At 43.3% G+C, this 18,428-nt stretch overlaps 1 protein-coding gene and 1 long non-coding RNA gene across 7 annotated transcripts in view; one reads left to right on the top strand and one right to left on the bottom strand.

Annotated features, from left to right (window-relative positions):
* Positions 1 to 11,491, top strand: part of PDZRN3 (PDZ domain containing ring finger 3) — a 240,227-nt gene extending 228,736 nt beyond the window's left edge. For all 6 annotated transcript variants that reach the window (XM_028844367.2, XM_001098466.5, XM_077993339.1 and 3 more), the window contains 5 exons: positions 2,776 to 2,874; positions 4,002 to 4,064; positions 5,826 to 5,927; positions 8,143 to 8,259; positions 8,990 to 11,491. In XM_028844367.2, the coding sequence (XP_028700200.1) occupies positions 2,776 to 2,874; positions 4,002 to 4,064; positions 5,826 to 5,927; positions 8,143 to 8,259; positions 8,990 to 10,555 (1,947 nt within the window). In that variant the 3' untranslated portion in view covers positions 10,556 to 11,491. The remainder of the gene's footprint in view (positions 1 to 2,775; positions 2,875 to 4,001; positions 4,065 to 5,825; positions 5,928 to 8,142; positions 8,260 to 8,989) is intronic.
* The window catches only part of LOC114676382 (uncharacterized), a 142,038-nt gene that overhangs the window by 71,132 nt on the left and 52,478 nt on the right, over positions 1 to 18,428 (bottom strand). The gene's annotated exons all lie outside the window — the stretch shown is intronic.

The raw sequence follows: 18,428 nt of genomic DNA, 5'->3' as shown, positions 1-18,428 counted from the left end.
AATGCTTTTCAGGTTAGGTTTTATCAAAATTGTATTCTAAAGTCTCATGACATCAGGCCACCTACATGTTTGGTAGTAGGCCAAATAAATCTAATCGTTTTCTGCATAACAGAGTGTCAATATCACATTCTTTAGGAGTCTTTTTCTTACTTGTATACTCCTCGTACCTTATGCCTCTCAAATGGAACACTCAAATCTACAAGTGTATTACAGAGTTGTGCTTGTCAGACTGTGCTGAAAAGCCACAAGGACCAGGTTGGCTGGTTTGTTTACTTTTCAGTCTGTCTCTAACCAATACGTGGTCCTACTGTGTGTGACTGTGTAACTCACCCCATCTGCGACACGTTCACCAACACCTGAACTGGTCTACACTTTGTCCAGTGAGACAAATCTGCTAATCATGCCCTTGGTTATCATGACAATGTCCATTTGCTATAGAGGTTTCTGAACACTTCCCTTAACTTCTGTGCTCACCTCATCATGACCAGGAAGCACGCTTTGAGGAGGAGGAGGAGGAGGAGGAGCAGCAGCAGCAGAAGAAAGTCCAGTAGAACTATAGTATCTTCTGTACTTCCTTGAGAGAGAATTACCTTGGCAGCCAGCCATTCAGAAAAAGCTGCAACTTGAATTATCAACATCTCTCGTCTTTCTCATTTTTCTTCCTACAATCTTCCCACTGCTGTCTCTCTCTGCTTGGGTTGCATGTGGACCTGTTTCAGCAAGATGTGTCTCCTGCAGGGATAGCACCAGGCTAAGTGGCAGCATTTGAGCTGCATCTGTGCAGTTGGACCTACACAGTCATGATATTTTGTTGATTCACACCTCAAGGAAATGTCAAAACTGAGAAAGTGTTCCCTGGTACTCATATTCAAATGAAGTGTACCCTAAGAGAGACAGGGGGATGTGTTTGAAACATAAGAGGATGATGTATGCCTAGTATATTTGTGGTATGCAAATTGGTTATTCCAAAGTATTTAGAAACCCAAGTATTTAGGCTTGCTCTCGTTGTTAAATATGACCCTTAAGCCCACTTAGTATATACCTCAAAAATGAAGAAATTTCCACCTAACTCAATGATCAGAAATTAATGGGGTTTCATTTAATGAGAATTTACCATATGGATAGAGCTAAAATTAGGAAGCTGTTGAATTAATTAACATATCAGTGTTCAGAAAATAATCTTATTAAGAGAGGCACTGAAATATACACACTCTACCACAAACAACTTCTTGTGACTTCAGGCAAGTAACCATACCTGCATGTAATTATTATACTACCGGTGACCATAGACTTTCTACGGGGCAGTCAATGTGCTAAGAGCTCTGTGTGCCTCACGTTGGTGACTCTGGGAGGCCAGATGACAGGTACTAGTGAGGACACAGACCTTAGATATACTAACACGCACATGATCAAGCTGCTAGAAAGAGGGAGAGTTGGGTTCTGAACATGTCTTCATAGTTACAACTCTTCCCCACCACGTTATACCCCATGTATCAGCAAGAGAGACTGCTGAAAGTCATTAAGATCATGGCAGTCCTCACTTGAAACCTTTTGATGGGTTCCCATGGTGTTGAAATAAAATCTTAGCTGCTCATGCTGGCCTGTGGGCCCTGCCTGGTCTAGCTCTGCCACCTGGCCACCCTCAACCCACTTCTGTTTTTTGTACACGGGACTCTGGCCATGCTGGCCCAGGGCCTTTTACACCTGCTGTTCCTCCACCTGGCAAGTGTCCATGGTGCCTGGCACCCTGCCTTTCATCGGGGAGAGTTCAAGAAGTATCTGCCATATAACTGTTTTGAGCTTCTCCACATAGACAGCTACATTCTCCTTCCCCTCTAAGAAGACCCTTGAGAGAGGCCACTTGGAAATAGTCCCCAGATACAGTGGCACGAAGACCCCATCTCGGAGCCCTTCCATTCTCCTGCTTGGTGATTAGATAACACTAAAAATTAGACCAAAGGATCTGCCGGAGAACTTATCACGTGGCCCTTCAAATAGGCCTGCAGCTTAGAGCTACAAAAACTTGCACAAGTCATTGGCAAAGTGGGCGGGGGAGTGACACAGCCTGGTTACACTGAGAGCCCCAGGATGGCCCCCCTAAGGCTCCGACAATTTCCAAAGTTCTGACTTCATTCTGAAGCACAGACTAATTGGCAAATACAATAGCATGTGTCCCGCGTTTGGGCTCGCTTTGCTTTTATCTTATTTAATTTGCAGTAATAGCGGCTGAAACTAATTTCTCAGCTGTAAATATCACAGCTGTTGTGGAGAACATTAATTGCACACTATCACGTTACCCTCCTTTCTTGGATCAATTTATGTGTAATCTGTTTGCAAGTTCTATGACTGTGAATATTAAGGGAACACAATGTGAAATAATCTAACCAAACACATTGGAAACATTTGTACTGAAATGGCTGGTTGGTTTGGGGTATGGAAATATTCTTGTTTGTGGCAGACATTGAAAAAGTGCTTTTGAAAAGCCCTGCCCCAGAAGTCTTGACTGTGAGTGAAATATGGGTAATTTTTCTTTGGGGGATCAATGAAATAACTATTTTCAAAATGACTTTATATTGAGTGAAAGGTCAGAAATGCCCTAGGCATTGATCCTGTGTCCATAATCACTTTTTTTTTTTAGTAAGTTAACCGGCCCTATACAATTGAATGCAAAGCAATCCAGTTCATCATTTAAAGATAATATTTTTAAAGCATTTGACATCCCCTCAACTCGCATTGCCTGCCGCAGTCTCACTGGGAATGCCTTTCTTTGTCTAGGAAGTGGACCTCTACAGAATGAACAGCCAGGACAAGCTAGGCCTCACTGTGTGCTACCGGACAGACGATGAAGATGACATTGGGATTTATATCAGTGAGGTACAAAGGCTGATTTTGTTTTTGTAACTATCAGATCAAGACCAAAATGTTTTTTTTTTCTTTTATATGTTCACCAACCCTAACCCACCTCATCAAGAACTCTTTGGAAAGACACAAATTATTCTGTCCCCCTCATCACACTCCATGGCATTGCATCTTTCCATGGAGGTTAAGTTCTAATGTAAGTACTTAAGGCAAAATTACCCTTGAGAAGCCTGCAAATCAGCCATAAAATGGAGCCGTTTACATGGTTTTGTGTGTTTAGCCCCGAGGGAACAGCAGATTCACATTTCCCAACTCATGTTCATTGAGTGGAAGGGTGGGTGGAATCACTTACACTTTTTAAAGCCTCTCTCTCTGTCTCTCACTCTCTTTTTTTTTTCCTCTTAGTGGAGTATATATAGTTGAGTTCATATAAGTTAAATGTGACTTTTGTATGTACTTATCAAACTACATAGATGCATGCTGTTTTGACCTTCCTTGAGAAGATACATAAAGCAGCTGGTTTCAGCATGGAAACTTTACAGTGCACACGCATCCTTGCAATCACAGAAACCCAATTTTGTCAGGAAATAAAATCTGTCGCTACAGAACGAACTACTAGACTCCGAAATTGTCTCTTTGGTTGTATGTCATCCACCAAGCTTAAGTTAACCCAGCCTTTCTGCGTTTGGGGGCATCCCTCCCCTTATCAGTCCTCCTTGTCCCAATGATATTTCAAATTTAAAGTTATTTTCCAAATTTTAATACAAGTATTTGGTATAAAATAAGGTATGGTTGCTAGTCAACATAATGAAGGGTATCCTTTAACCTGTTCTACATCATTGATTTTAATTACCATGCATGCAACAAAAGTCAGCTGTGCCTCCTCAGATCAGCAGAGCCTGCACACACTGCTATATAATAGAGTTGCTATGCAGGGATCCAAGAACCAGCCCTAGAAAGGGCTTAGAAGCAGATCAGCTCATGTTTGCCTCTCCTTGCACGACACTAAGTCTTGTTAATTTCAGTGCAAAACAGAAACACAGGGATGAGCATGACTGTGTGTTAGAGATGGCTTTGAAAGTGCTGTTGCTTATTTTCATGCGTATCTGCATTTGTGCTGAGATGGTCCATGTGTGTTTCAGATTGACCCTAACAGCATTGCAGCCAAGGATGGGCGCATCCGAGAAGGAGACCGCATTATCCAGGTAAGTCCACTTCCAAACAATGGCCTCATAATGGGCCTATCACTAAAGAGCCAACTGGTTCTAATGATAGGTCTAGGGTTGAAATTGCAGAAGAGGTTAAAGAACAGGGATCACAAACACAGATGTGTAGTGAGGCCAGACAAGTTAAACTAATTGTGAGGCTAACTCTGAGTCATAAGACGCAACAGGGAGTGGTGAGGACTGAGACAAACTAGATGGGGCATGTTCTGTCCAAAGAGGGCCTTGCAAAACTTGAGCCAGTTCTCCTCATTTTCTTTCATTCTATTTGGATCAAAACAAACATCAGTGAGCCAAAGTCAGGCCAACAGTTTACAACTTGTGAACTAACATAATTCTCGTTTTAGATTTCTCTGAAAGATTAACTTTGGACCAAGCATTTCAGAGTCTCGTCCATAAAATGGGAACATTTTTGGCAAATTTAGCAGAATCGATTGAAAAGTCTTATAAATTTTCTGACTCAACATCTAACCATCCTGGAATCGCTTCTGAGGGTCATCACTTGACCTTGAGCCCTGTTGCTCCTTCTAGTCCAAATGAGACCATTCATGTCTCTTTTGGCTACAACCTTCTTTAATCTCACAGAATTGAGATTCTTGGCTTCATTGTGTCTGCAAGGCTTAGCTTTCTCTCTTCTCATCCATATCCTCTCATTCCTAATCCACTGTGTTTTTCTCATTGCATACCTCACCACAAGTCATTTTGATTTTCTTCTCCCACTGCCTACTCTGGGTTTCTCTAGCCTTCAGCCAGAACCTGTGCTGCTCAGGATCGCTTGCCCTAGGGAAGTGACCCAAACCTTCACACCTGAAGGGTCAGGGTCCTCAGCATACTGCCATTTTTTTTTTTTTTTTTTTGGTTGCTGGAGTTTTCCATTAACCTTTACTAAGAATGGAAGCACTCAGAGGTACTCCAAGGAATCCCCTGGGTTCCAGACACAGTCCTCCCTGCCTCCACTGTATCACAGCAAGCCCATTTTCCCTTGGTAATTGAAGGCAATCACTCCAACCAATAGCGTCACCCCTTTTGCTGCCTGTTGGCTCACTGGTGTAAGGAGGCATGTGGAGGGCTCCACTTCCAATTCAATGGAACCATTGCTGTGTTCCCTAGAGGTGGCGTTCCACCAGGATTAAGACCTCCAGACCAACAGGGGTCAAAGTCACCAGGACATGCAAGCAAAAATCCTGCAAGAGGGTTAATCAAGTGTGATAGTGAGAGTGTCATGCCCACTTGACCCTCTGCCTGGCCTAAAGAAGTTTAAGTGTCAACCTGGGGACACAAAACACCATGTGTAATTCTATTCCCTTTTCTTAACCTCAGTTTCCATAATGTTCACATCAGACCCACTGCTGCTTTTTCTTCTATATTATCCAATAATGTCTACATATACTCCTGCCGGAATATTATGTCTAATTACTTACATGTTCCCTCTGCACAGCATTATGATTTTTCTCAGTGCTGTCTTCTAGAGGTTCAGCCCCTTCTGTTCACACTCCACACATCAGTCACCTCATGAACTACACTCATGGAGGCTCCTTTGTAGACCAGAGAAACTGCATTGCTCTGAGCAAGACTTTTCCTTCCTAAAATCAGTATTCTTTTCCAGCTACAGGGAAGTTTTATGTTCCAGCTGTGAGTGGGTGACAAATGCAGGTCTGAAATAAAATAGAATGATTTTGCACCATCTAATCATACTATTTGTCTCCCCACTCCCCACCACCCTTTTTTTTTTTTTTTTTTAAGATCAATGGGATAGAGGTGCAGAACCGAGAAGAGGCTGTGGCTCTTCTAACCAGTGAAGAAAATAAAAACTTTTCATTGCTGATTGCAAGGCCTGAACTCCAGGTAAATCGGCTTCCTACAGATGAAACTGGGTCTGTATTTCTAAAATCAAAAGCTCAGGTCCCCAGGCTTGGAAAAGAGCACCTGAGTATTGGCTGTGAACTTGAAGGTGTTTTGTACCCTAGAAATACAATCAAACTTGCTGTGACTTAGAATCCACTTTATGATTTAGCCATGTAAGGTTGGCTAGATACCACCCTGACATCTATACTACAGGCCCACCAGGTTGGTTAATGCAGGGATCATAGGGAAGGAAAAGGAAACAGAATAGAATGGAAAACACAACTGGAGTCATGACCACTGGAGTCATGACCATCAAGACGTTTGACTTCCCAAGGCCTAACATGTGTTCCAGCCTTGATCTGTGCAGGTTCCATTTACAGTAGCAGAGTATGGGGAATTAAAAATTGCTCTTTCAAAATAAAAGAAATATTGAATGATAAATAATAATTAAAACTGATATGACCACCAAATAAGGGCTAGACTCTCCGTGGATCACTTTACACACAGGAGAGCCTTCCCAAGAGATGGAAGTTTCCAGAGGTTCAAAAGTTACCCAGTAAAGCCCCAGAAGGAGGGTGATAAAGCAGGGAGGGGTTCAGGCCCAAGTAATCTGATTCAGAAACCACTGTGTTATAATAACTCCTTCCACAGAAGGAATCATGAACTCTCCCAGGTGGCACTCTTGATCCACTTAGAATGGCTCCAGCAACACATCTAGAGCAGTCCAGTAGTAGATCTCTTTAGGTATGTGTATTACTCCGTTTTCATGCTGCTGATAAAGACATACTCAAGACTGGATAATTTATAAAGAAAAAGAGGTTTCATGGACTCACAGTTCCACATGGTTGGGGAGGCCTCACAATCATGGTGGAAGGCAAAAGGCACGTCTTACATGGCAGCAGGGAAGAGAGATGAGAACCAAGCAAATGGGATTTCCCCTTATAAAACTAGTAGATTTCATGAGACTTACTCACTACCATGAGAACAGTATGGGGAAAACTGCCCCCATGATTCAGTTATCTCCCACAAGGTCCTTCACACAACATGTGGGAATCATGGGAGTTACAATTCAAGGTAAGATTTGGGTGGGGACAGCCAAACCATATCAGTATGAAACCCAGTTGAAAAAGTAGCCTAGAGACAGTGGAATACAGGGCATCTGATTCTCCACAGATGGAAGCCTCATAAGCTCAAAGGGAACTTCAGCTGTCATCTCACTCACAGTCAGACTTTTTCTTAAAAGTCCAGATAGTAAATGTTTGACTCGGGTGGCTATACCATCTCTGCTAGACTCTGTCACTCTAGTGCAAAAGCAGACATAGACAATTATGTCAGCGAATGGGCATAGTTGTGTTCTCATTAAATTTTTTTTTATTTACAAAAATAGCAGGCTGGATTGAGCCCCATGAGCTATAGAGTGCCAACTTCTGAATAGTTCACTCTTTTTAGGGCAAGGCAGATAAAGCCCTTTTAAAAGTGATATCCAGTCAGGCTCGGTGGCTCACGCCTATAATCCCAGCACTTTGGGAGGCCGAGGCAGGAGGATCACTTGAGGTCAGGATGAGGCCCAGTTGGCCAACATGGTAAAACCCCATCTCTACTAAAAATACCAAAATTAGCTGGGCGTAGTGGTGCATGCCTGTAATCCCAAATCCCAGCTACTCAGGAGGCAGAGGTTGCAGTGAGCCAAGATCATGCCACTGCACTCTAGCCTGGGAGACAGAGCGAGATTCTGTCTCAAAAAAAAAACAAAAAACAAAAAAACCGTGATATCCTTGCCCAAGCCAAACAGCTAGTTACTGTATCTACTGTATCAGAAAGAACTCTTTTTCACACTAAAAATCGTTTTTCTATGGGACCTGTTAAACTTGTGTCTGGTCCAGCAAGCAGGGGGAACAGCTAAATCTGACCCTCCTACACAGGTGTCTTACTGCAGTGAAAGTAGCTGAGATGGATGAAAGAGTTTCACCCTGAAAAAAAAAAATCATGGATATTAAAGACTTCCCCAGTTTGTAGTGCAGGGTTGGAGGTCTCTGTAATGTGAGGGTGGGATAGTTTCCTGACTTAACGGCAAATCATTGGGCAGACTGCATTTTGATGATTCTTGGAGGAAGCCCTGGAAATATTTTTCCCCAAGGTAATGTCATTTTTTAAAAAACATAAATGAACATGAAAGGAAACTTCTAAGGCATGTGTTGGCTGCTCTTGCCTGCAGCTGGATGAGGGCTGGATGGACGATGACAGGAACGACTTTCTGGATGACCTGCACATGGACATGCTGGAGGAGCAGCACCACCAGGCCATGCAATTCACAGCTAGCGTGCTTCAGCAGGTAACGCCCACGCACCAGTCCCTGACACTCTGCCCTGCTGAGCTGGAGGAAAGTCTGCTTCCTCCATCCCCCTTTATGGCGCTAAAGACCATCAGAAGCTTATCCACCTGGAAGATAGCAAGAAAACAGCCTCAAGTACTTTTCTATTTGAGCACCAGACCAGTGAAATGCAAGCTGGTACTGTCCCTAGCTAAGCTTTTAAATCTAAGCACCATTGCCAAAGCAAAGCTGACCTTATGATAATTTGTTTGGAAAACATATGCGTCGGCATTGCCATAGATTGGAAAAAGCCATGTTTTCCAAAGTAAAGCAATCCCCTCTGTTTAACCTGAGCTACTTGGAGCTCTCTAGCTCCCTACTATGCTACTACCATTGTCAGAGTCTTAATGAGCCACTTACTGAGTCCTGTATAAGCTAAACAAGGACCTTTATACATCCTACCTGTGTACTGATTGATTTAACAGAATCATTCATTGAGATAAAGCGACTATTATTATCCTCATTTTACAAAACTGAGGACAAGAACAAGAATAAGTGACTTGCCCAGGTAGATATGGGTAAGTGTGGCTAAGGCCCACGCTCTTGACCTGGTCCTACTGTCAGATGCTGCCCCTCGGCCTTAGAAATGTACAGCCTGCCCTATCCAGAAACACTGCAAGGAAAGGTCAAACCTGAGTACCTGCTGCGTAGGCCTCCCTCACTGTGACCCTTTGTTCTTGTTTTTATGCAGAAGAAGCACGAGGAAGACGGTGGGACCACAGATACAGCCACCATCTTGTCCAACCAGCACGAGAAGGACAGCGGTGTGGGGCGGACCGACGAGAGCACCCGCAATGACGAGAGCTCGGAGCAAGAGAACAACGGCGACGATGCCACCGCATCCTCCAACCCGCTGGCGGGGCAGAGGAAGCTAACCTGCAGCCAGGACACCTTGGGCAGTGGCGACCTACCCTTCAGCAACGAGTCCTTCATCTCGGCCGACTGCACGGACGCCGACTACCTGGGGATCCCAGTGGACGAGTGCGAGCGCTTCCGCGAGCTCCTGGAGCTCAAGTGCCAGGTGAAGAGCGCCACTCCTTATGGCTTGTACTACCCTAGCGGCCCCCTGGACGCCGGCAAGAGCGACCCCGAGAGCGTGGACAAGGAGCTGGAGCTGCTGAACGAGGAGCTGCGCAGCATCGAGCTGGAGTGCCTGAGCATCGTGCGCGCCCACAAGATGCAGCAGCTCAAGGAACAGTACCGCGAGTCCTGGATGCTACATAACAGCGGCTTCCGCAACTACAACACCAGCATTGACGTGCGTAGGCACGAGCTCTCGGACATCACCGAGCTCCCGGAGAAATCCGACAAGGACAGCTCGAGCGCCTACAACACGGGCGAGAGCTGCCGCAGTACCCCGCTCACCCTGGAGATCTCCCCCGACAACTCCTTGAGGAGAGCAGCGGAGGGCATCAGCTGCCCGAGCACCGAAGGGGCTGTGGCGACCACGGAAGCCTATGGGCCAGCCCCAAAGAATCTGCTCTCCATCACGGAAGATCCCGAAGTGGGCACCCCTACCTATAGCCCATCCCTGAAGGAGCTGGACCCTAGCCAGCCCCTGGAAAGCAAAGAGCGGAGAGCCAGCGACGGGAGCCGGAGCCCCACGCCCAGCCAGAAGCTGGGCAGCGCCTACCTGCCCACCTACCACCACTCCCCATACAAGCACGCACACATCCCGGCGCACGCCCAGCACTACCAGAGCTACATGCAGCTGATCCAGCAGAAGTCGGCCGTGGAGTACGCGCAGAGCCAGATGAGCCTGGTGAGCATGTGCAAGGACCTGAGCTCCCCCACCCCGTCGGAGCCGCGCATGGAGTGGAAGGTGAAGATTCGCAGCGACGGGACGCGCTACATCACCAAGAGGCCCGTGCGGGACCGCCTGCTGCGGGAGCGCGCCCTGAAGATCCGGGAAGAGCGCAGCGGCATGACCACCGACGACGACGCGGTGAGCGAGATGAAGATGGGGCGCTACTGGAGCAAGGAGGAGAGGAAGCAGCACTTGGTGAAGGCCAAGGAGCAGCGGCGGCGGCGCGAGTTCATGATGCAGAGCAGGTTGGATTGTCTCAAGGAGCAGCAAGCAGCCGACGACAGGAAGGAGATGAACATCCTGGAACTAAGCCACAAAAAGATGATGAAGAAGAGGAATAAAAAAATCTTCGATAACTGGATGACGATCCAGGAACTCTTAACCCACGGCACAAAATCCCCGGACGGCACTAGAGTATACAATTCCTTCCTATCGGTGACTACTGTATAATTTTCACTTCTGCATTATGTACATAAAAGAGACCACTACCACTGGGGTAGAAATTCCTGCCTCGTTCAATGCGGCAAGTTTTTGTATATAAGATAAATACGGTCTTCATGTTTATAGTCCAAATTTGCAGACCCTACAACTCTGGGTGTCATAGGTCTATTTTAAGGGGAGAGAGAGAAAAACACCCTTACTATCTTGGAAGGCAATATTAACAAACAGAGCTTTTTTCAAATAGCAATTGTACTTTTCTACCTGTACCCTTTTACATAAAGTGTTTAAATTTCAGAAAGATCTTTTATTAAGCATACTTTCACAGAATAATTTGTTTAAACTATATTCATATTAAAAAGTTAAACACGCTTTTTTTCCTGCCTAAAAACACAAATACAACTGCCAGTATGTATTTTTAATGGAACCCTATTTTATAATGTTACGTTACTGAATGTGTTTCATATGCGTGACCGTTAAGATATTATTTAGGTGAAGGTTTCAACTCAAAACCACCCAACCCGGTGGTTAACGATTTAATACACATAACCAAACCGGCAACATTTAGAGTTGGGATATACGTTTAAACATTTTCCTGGTTAAGGTTCCCAAGAGAGTGTAAAGGTTTTAGCAGAAAGCAAAATATCATGCAGCTTTATGGAAGTTTAAAGCATGTTTGCAAATATTGCAGCCCATTGAAAGAATTTGCATGTACAGGAAAGTTGTGGATGGAGATGGTTTGTGGAATTTTAAGTGCTCATTGTAGTAAACTTTTGCTTTGTAGATTTGAAGGTACAGACTTACACAAGCAAGTTCACAAAATCATGATTAGTTACAAACATTAAGTAAAATGAAGTTAAAATAAATTATTATTTTCTATTTCATATGTTTTGATGTGATTCGTCATTTTGCAGTGGTGCCTATAAAATAAAAGCCTTTTGCAGTGTTTGCTTTTTTTCCCTTGGTTGTATTACCTGCTACTTTGGAAGGATTTAAGTATTTTAGACCATCTGATGCCTTCGCATTCAGCCTCATGGATATAAAGCCAAGGTCTAGCAGTGAAGAACACAGGGTCAAATTTACCATACAGCCCTGCATTCTGACTGCCTGTCTCACAGAAAGTTTCAGCCTGGCCCAATATCCTATAAACAAGAATAGCTATGAGCAAGTTTATCAGTCAGGGCCATGTTTACAGTGAAATCTCTTTCGTTTATTGCAACCATTACTGCCTGTCAGTAATAACTAACACTCCGGGTGGCTAAGTCCAGCTTTCCATTTCTAAGATGCATCTGCAAATCAGGCAATATTCTCATAGAAAAACGGGTCACCAAACTGGGTGGGCTTCAAATCTGGTATCTTTCTGACCACTGCAACCACCAGGATCGTAAATAATGAATTTGCTACAAATTGTTTCCTGATTGATTGTAATGTTTACACCAATTTCAGCTGTAATACTGAAAAAAAAGTAAGATAAAGATAGGATTAGGAAGGTGTCATTTTTATTTGCCATGATGCCATACATCTGGTTTACTGTCTGATCCAAATGGAATTTGGATTGAAATGACCAGGTGTGTTAGGCATTTCAGACATATATTCCTCTCACAGACCCTGCTCCAACCACAGTCCCTCCTTTGGGGCCAGAATCTTGAGACTAATTAGTAGTCACTCTTGTAATAAACCAACTTAATGAAAATAAAACACTGCAATACTTATTCCTCATTATTAAGATGTCTGTTCATTACCTCTTCCAGAACCAGGCATTGTTATGATAATTACATCTGCTGCATTACTCTAATCAGCCCTCCAAGGTGAAATTTTTGCAAAAAGTGTACTATTAGGGCCTCGGTTTCCTGATATTCTCCGTTTTAACTTTCCACAAAATCGGATCCTTACCTCCTCCCAGGAGAAGCTCCCCTTTCCCAGTCCTGTCACCTCATACCCTGTCTTCCTAGTTAATGTTTCACAGCGAACAATCATCAGTCAGATGAATTATAAATTGCTGCAAAGCATATATCAGCATATGAGTTTACATGGGGAAATAGCTTTCCTCCCCTTGTGTGTTCTCACTGAAGGCCAGAGGGGGCTACATGGCCACAGGAACAGCTTTAGCCTAAACAGTCAAGCACAGGGTTTGGTTTTTTTTTGTTTTTGTTTTTGTTTTTTGAGACCGAGTCTCGCTCGTCGCCCAGGCTGAGAGTTCAGTGGCACGATCTAGGCTCACTGCAAGCTCCGCCTCCTGGGTTCACGCCATTCTCCTGCCTCAGCCTCCCAAGTAGCTGGGACTACAGGCGACCACCACCACACCCGGCTAATTTTTTGTATTTTTAGTGGAGACGGGGTTTCACCATGTTAGCCAGGATGGGCTCGATCTCCTGACCTCGTGATCCGCCCATCTCGGCCTCCCAAAGTGCTGGGATTACAGGTGTGAGCCACCACACCCAGCCAAGCACAGGGGTTTCTAACCAGGGCTCCCCATGTGTCTCTGGATTTGGGGCTCAGCTCCTGCACTTATGAAAAAGTAGAGGGAAATAATAGGATGCATTCAAATCCAATTCTAAATCCTTTGATTTCAACTTATTTTTAAATCACTTTATCATCTAGATATACTTAGTCATAACATTCTGTGTAATATGAAGCTTCCCAAATCTAATTTAACCAATTAACTTCTAAAAGAAATTGGAAGAGATCTTAGAAATCATCACTTTATCAATGAACAGGGCACTCAGGGAGGCAAAGAAATGCAGTGCAGCTCATTCATAACCAAACTGGGATTTGAACTCAAAACCCAACACCTGGTTCCACAATTCTTAGCACCCCATACTCTGGAGAATCACCCTCATGTGCATGGTTAACATTAAATCCTGTGCCCTCGACCAAAAAACAAATGCATTTCACCAGTGGATGCCCCAGAGTGAACATAAGAGGAATCATGAATCTGCCATTTCTTCAACAAGTATGAGCTCCAAGTGCCTCACAGTGCATTTCTTAGCTGGCGGTCGGGATGAAAATTTTCCTGGGTAATAGTGATGAGACAATTTCTAGCTTCCGTTCTCACTAATGTAAAGCCCCAGCTTCTGTGTAAACAGAACATCCACTATAACAGGCCTTTCTACCACCCTGGCTGCATGTACTTTACTTCTTGGGCCCATTGAAGGATCTGATGGAAGCTATAGATTCTATTTGCAGAAAATTAAAAAGTGCATATAATTGAAGACTTCACATACCCCCAAAGTCCATTCACAGATCCCCTCAAAGCATGCAAGAACCCCAAGTTTAGAATAACCAAATTTGATAGCTTTATAGGTTTTTTATTTCTCAGACTTTTATTTCAGCTGCATCTTACGCACACTATTTGATTTGAATGCCTACTTTTCATATCAAGGACTACTTTTCTTCCTATTAGAACTATACTCTTTAACACAATTAAAATTTAGCAAATCACTAGTACCTATAACTAGTACCTATACTCTTCCAGTCATTGTGCAGTTTTTCTGACACCTACATAAATTGAGAAATGATGAATGCAGATTTCTGATTCTCCATAGCAGCCACCCCACTGGTTGGATGACTCAGGTTTAAACTAATTCTAAAATACAAAGCGAAGGAAATGAGAATGTATTGACCATCTGAGCTGCACTGCCTAATACCCGTAGCCACTAGCCACATCTGGCCATTAAGCAGTTAAAATGTGGTTAGTCCAAATTGAAATGTTCTGAGAAAATGGATTTCAATGACTTTGTATTTAAAAATGAAAACTATTTTGATAATTTTTATGTAGAAATCATATGTTGCATATGTTGGATTGAATAAAATGCATAGTTATCACTAATTTAACCTGTTTTAACTGTTTAATGTAAATGCTAGAAGATTTTTAATTACATATGTGGCTTGCGTTATGCTTCTATTGGGCAGCACAGATACAGAAAATATCGGGCAAGTACATGCTAAACCCTTGCCCTCATCATCTTGCTAAATCCTTGGGGCAGTTCCATGAAGCAGATGCTTCATCAATAGTTAAGACTCAGATTAAAAACTTTGGCCAGACAAGTGTAAAGATGTGATTTGAACTGGCATCTACCTAATACCAAACCCTTTACCTGTGCTTCCATCTCCTCCTAAGAAGCAATTCAAAGTATGTTCAGTTTAGGTTAATATTTGTAACATATTCATAATCACAAAGAAATTACTTCAAAGTAGCAAGCATTTCACTCAGTTCCCTTTGAGTTCTAAATTGCAGAATATTCTAACTCTCTCGGCAAGAACACATGACAATGAATAAATATCTAGGAATGTGGGGGCACAAGCTAAGTTTTTCATCTTTTAAATGGAAACAGGAGATCCCAAATAGCAAAAATCATAAATATGATGAGGTGGGATTATACATCGCCTAAGGAATACTAGTTGGAGAACTAATTAAGACTATAAACTGAAATATGAAAATTAACCAAGTAATTATCCACTTGTAGCCTTCAGAAGTAGGTTACAGGTTACTTGTTAGGAACATTGCCCAAAACCAAGGAAGCAAACAATTCTGCCACAAGCAATTGAGACTCCCACTTTTATTTCTGTTTCTCGGTTTTAAGTATTTTAGGATTTCTGTGGAGCATCAAGTAATTAAAATCACTAAAACTGAGGTAAGATACAAGAATTCTCCTGGCAAATGCTGTAGTCTTCAGTTTTGATTAAATGTGAATTCCCTAAAGCAGTTATAAAACAAAGTGTAGTTCTCTGAGTTTCATTCAAATGGGGTTTTTCTGCTTAAATGGTTCATTTTCTTTAGCTTCCAGTTGCCACTAATCCTGAAAGGGCACAGTCCACAGGGACATGTGGTTTGCCTATAATGTGGTTTTGCCTTTCAATGGCAGAATGCTGACCTCCGTGCACTCAGCATCTTTTTAAAATGAAAAACGGGGAATTAATGATCCCTACTTCACTGGGGCTATTGCAAATTTAAACTTGCTCACCAATTAGTAAGTCTCACTAAAATCCTCAAAAGCCAAAGGAAACTCCCTAAACCTCATCAGAGTCTCTCAAAAATATACTAGGAAGTAATTAAATTGTGTTTTTAGTTCTCTTTGGAGAACTACACGTCTCCCAGACATTGTGGGTTTGACTTAGCAGTTTCAGCTCTGTAGAATTATGACAACCTTATGCATCCAGGAGCCATGTCAGAAACCAGCACGGATTCCTTCATCCACTAGTTACTATGTGCATACTCAATCTAAAGCCATGGGGAGGTCTCTGGAGCTCATGGTCCAGTGAGAAAGAAAACAGTAATCCAGCCATCACACAAATACTTACAAACATCACACAACTACGCACTCAACAAGATTAGAGTAAGGGTCAGATAGGAGAGCCAGCGCCACAGATTTCAGAGAGGGTCTCCCTTAAAAAGTTATGGTTGATCTGAGAGTCAATAGATGAATGTGAGTTAACTAGAAAGGTAGTTAAATACAGAAAATAGCACGTACAAAGGTCCTGAAGTGAGAGAGATTTGGCCTATTTGAAACAAACAAAAAAAGGCAGGTGTGACTTGAGCTCAAAAACAATGGAAAAAGAATAGAGAGAATTGAGCGTGTAAAGACAGGCAGTTAGGAAGGAATGACACTGTCTACTTGACCATAAATACCTATTCATTATGGCCAACCTTTATTGAGCACCTAATATGTGCCAGAAACTGCTAAGTCTTTTACGTGTGCTAACTCCCTGAACCATAAGTAGACTACCTGATGGGTGGCACTGTTCTTATTTTGTGAATAAGGAAATAAAGAAGGCTTAGAAAAGCAACCAGCTGGTGCATGGTTGAGGGGAAAAGTGAAGCCATCTCTCTCTGACCCCACTGAATCACTGGGCTGCAAGTAGCAACTCCACGACAGGCACTATGGAAAAGGCTCATATATTTCAGCAGATACCTAATATCTGGAGACCTTTGATGACTATTTTGTGCCCCGCCTTTTTCTGCTCAGGACTAAATCTGCTTATAACCCTGTTACTTCCCATTTTTATGCCACAGCAGACAAAAACTTAACATGCTTTGTCAATCCACTTCTGCAAAGTCAACCACCTTGACCACTAGATAGAACATATTTCCCAATCCAGGGCTCCATTTTCCATCATCCACCAGGAAACACACAGGAGCTTAGGAAGAGAGCTTCCTTTCCCTTCCTTACCAGCTGCAGTCTTTACCACCAGTTCTCACCACCACCCCGGAGAAGTACCTGATCTGATGAGATAGTCCCACTGAATGCATAATGAAGAAGGCAATTTAAGTGGTTTGAGGACCACAGCTTCTCTGATTACCCACCCCCCTGAAACACCTGTCCTGAATTGTACCTTGCTGTGTAAATTAATGTGGGTGATTCCACATTGAAGAGCAAGATTCTGCAACCCCTGCTGCCACCCAATCAGATCTTCCTTCCATAAATGATCGCCAAAGCATCGTAAGCAGAGCCACAAGGTTTCACAGGCACTAAACAGCCACCTTTATAAAGAAGTTTCCGGCCAGGCGCGGTGGCTCAAGCCTGTAATCCCAGCACTTTGGGAGGCCGAGGCGGGCGGATCACGAGGTCAGGAGATCGAGACCATCCTGGCTAACACGGTGAAACCCCATCTCTACTAAAAATACAAAAAGAAATTAGCCGGGCGTGGTGGCGGGCGCCTGTAGTCCCAGCTACTCGGGAGGCTGAGGTGGGAGAATGGCGTAAACCCGGGAGGCGGAGCTTGCAGTGAGCTGAGATCGCGCCACTGCACTCTAGCCTGGGCGACAGAGCGAGATTCTGTTTCAAAAATAAATAAATAAATAAATAAAATAAAATAAAATAAAATAAAATAAAAGAAGTTTCCCAGTGCTCATGAACTGGAGGCACAGATAACACACAGGGGCTAAATGAATTCCTAATTATAATTTAAGCTTTGCCATTTTCTGAGAAGCAGAGGGTTTAAGACATAGAATGTGGGTTTTATAAATGCTTAACAGTTACCAGAACAAACAAAATCGGCCTGTTGGGTTTCAGAGGAGAGGCTTATGGACAAAGGGGATTGAGGTTTGACCGAAAAATGAGAATCTAAGTACCACTTTCAGTATGACCTGTGTCTTTGGAAGTTGCCGGTTTAAACTGGGCCTTGTCACAAATATTTATGGACTTTGTTACCTTAAGAACATGGGCACACGCACTCTGGATTCCCAGTCACCAATATTTCAAGTGGCACTTTTTTGGGAAGGCTTATCAAATATAAACCAATATATATGCCATTGTAAATATATATATATAATACCAATATATACCAATTTTTTAAACTGGCTGCTAAACTTCTGGCTCTTTTTGAGCCAGTCTTTACAGGAATGAGACATGTTCTACTTCTAGTCCATCAACTCTCCTGCTTTTTCCTCCTCCTGACCAGGGACACTTCTGTAATACTAAGATATCATGACGTTTCCCTTATGAACAACAGGTACAATCCATAAAACAGGCTTGGAGTGTATTCCTTCATTCAGCAACAAGCATAATTCCAAAAGAAGTATGTACATTGGGGCCCGGCGTGGTGGCTCACACCTGTAATCCCAGAACTTTGGGAGGCCAAGGCAGGTGGATCACCTGAGGTCAGAAGTTCAAGAGCAGCCTGACCAACGTGGTGAAACCTCATCTCTACTAAAAATACAAAAATTAGCCCAGTGTGGTGGTGGGCTCCTGTAATCCTAGCTACTTGGGAGGCTGAGGCAGGAGAATTGCTTGAACCTGGGAGGTGGAGGCTGCAGTGAGCCGAGATTGCACCACTGTGCTCCAGCCTGGGCAACAAGAGGGAAACATCATCTCAAAAAAAAAAAAAAAAAAAAAAAAGAGAGAGAGTATGTACATTGGTACATAGTTTTGCATTTAGAAACAAA

The sequence above is a fragment of the Macaca mulatta genome, chromosome 2 (assembly GCF_049350105.2).
Source record: "Macaca mulatta isolate MMU2019108-1 chromosome 2, T2T-MMU8v2.0, whole genome shotgun sequence".
Lineage (NCBI taxonomy): Eukaryota > Metazoa > Chordata > Mammalia > Primates > Cercopithecidae > Macaca > Macaca mulatta.
The sequence above is the reverse complement of the archived record's forward strand: the minus strand, read 5'-3'. Positions and strand labels throughout refer to the sequence as shown.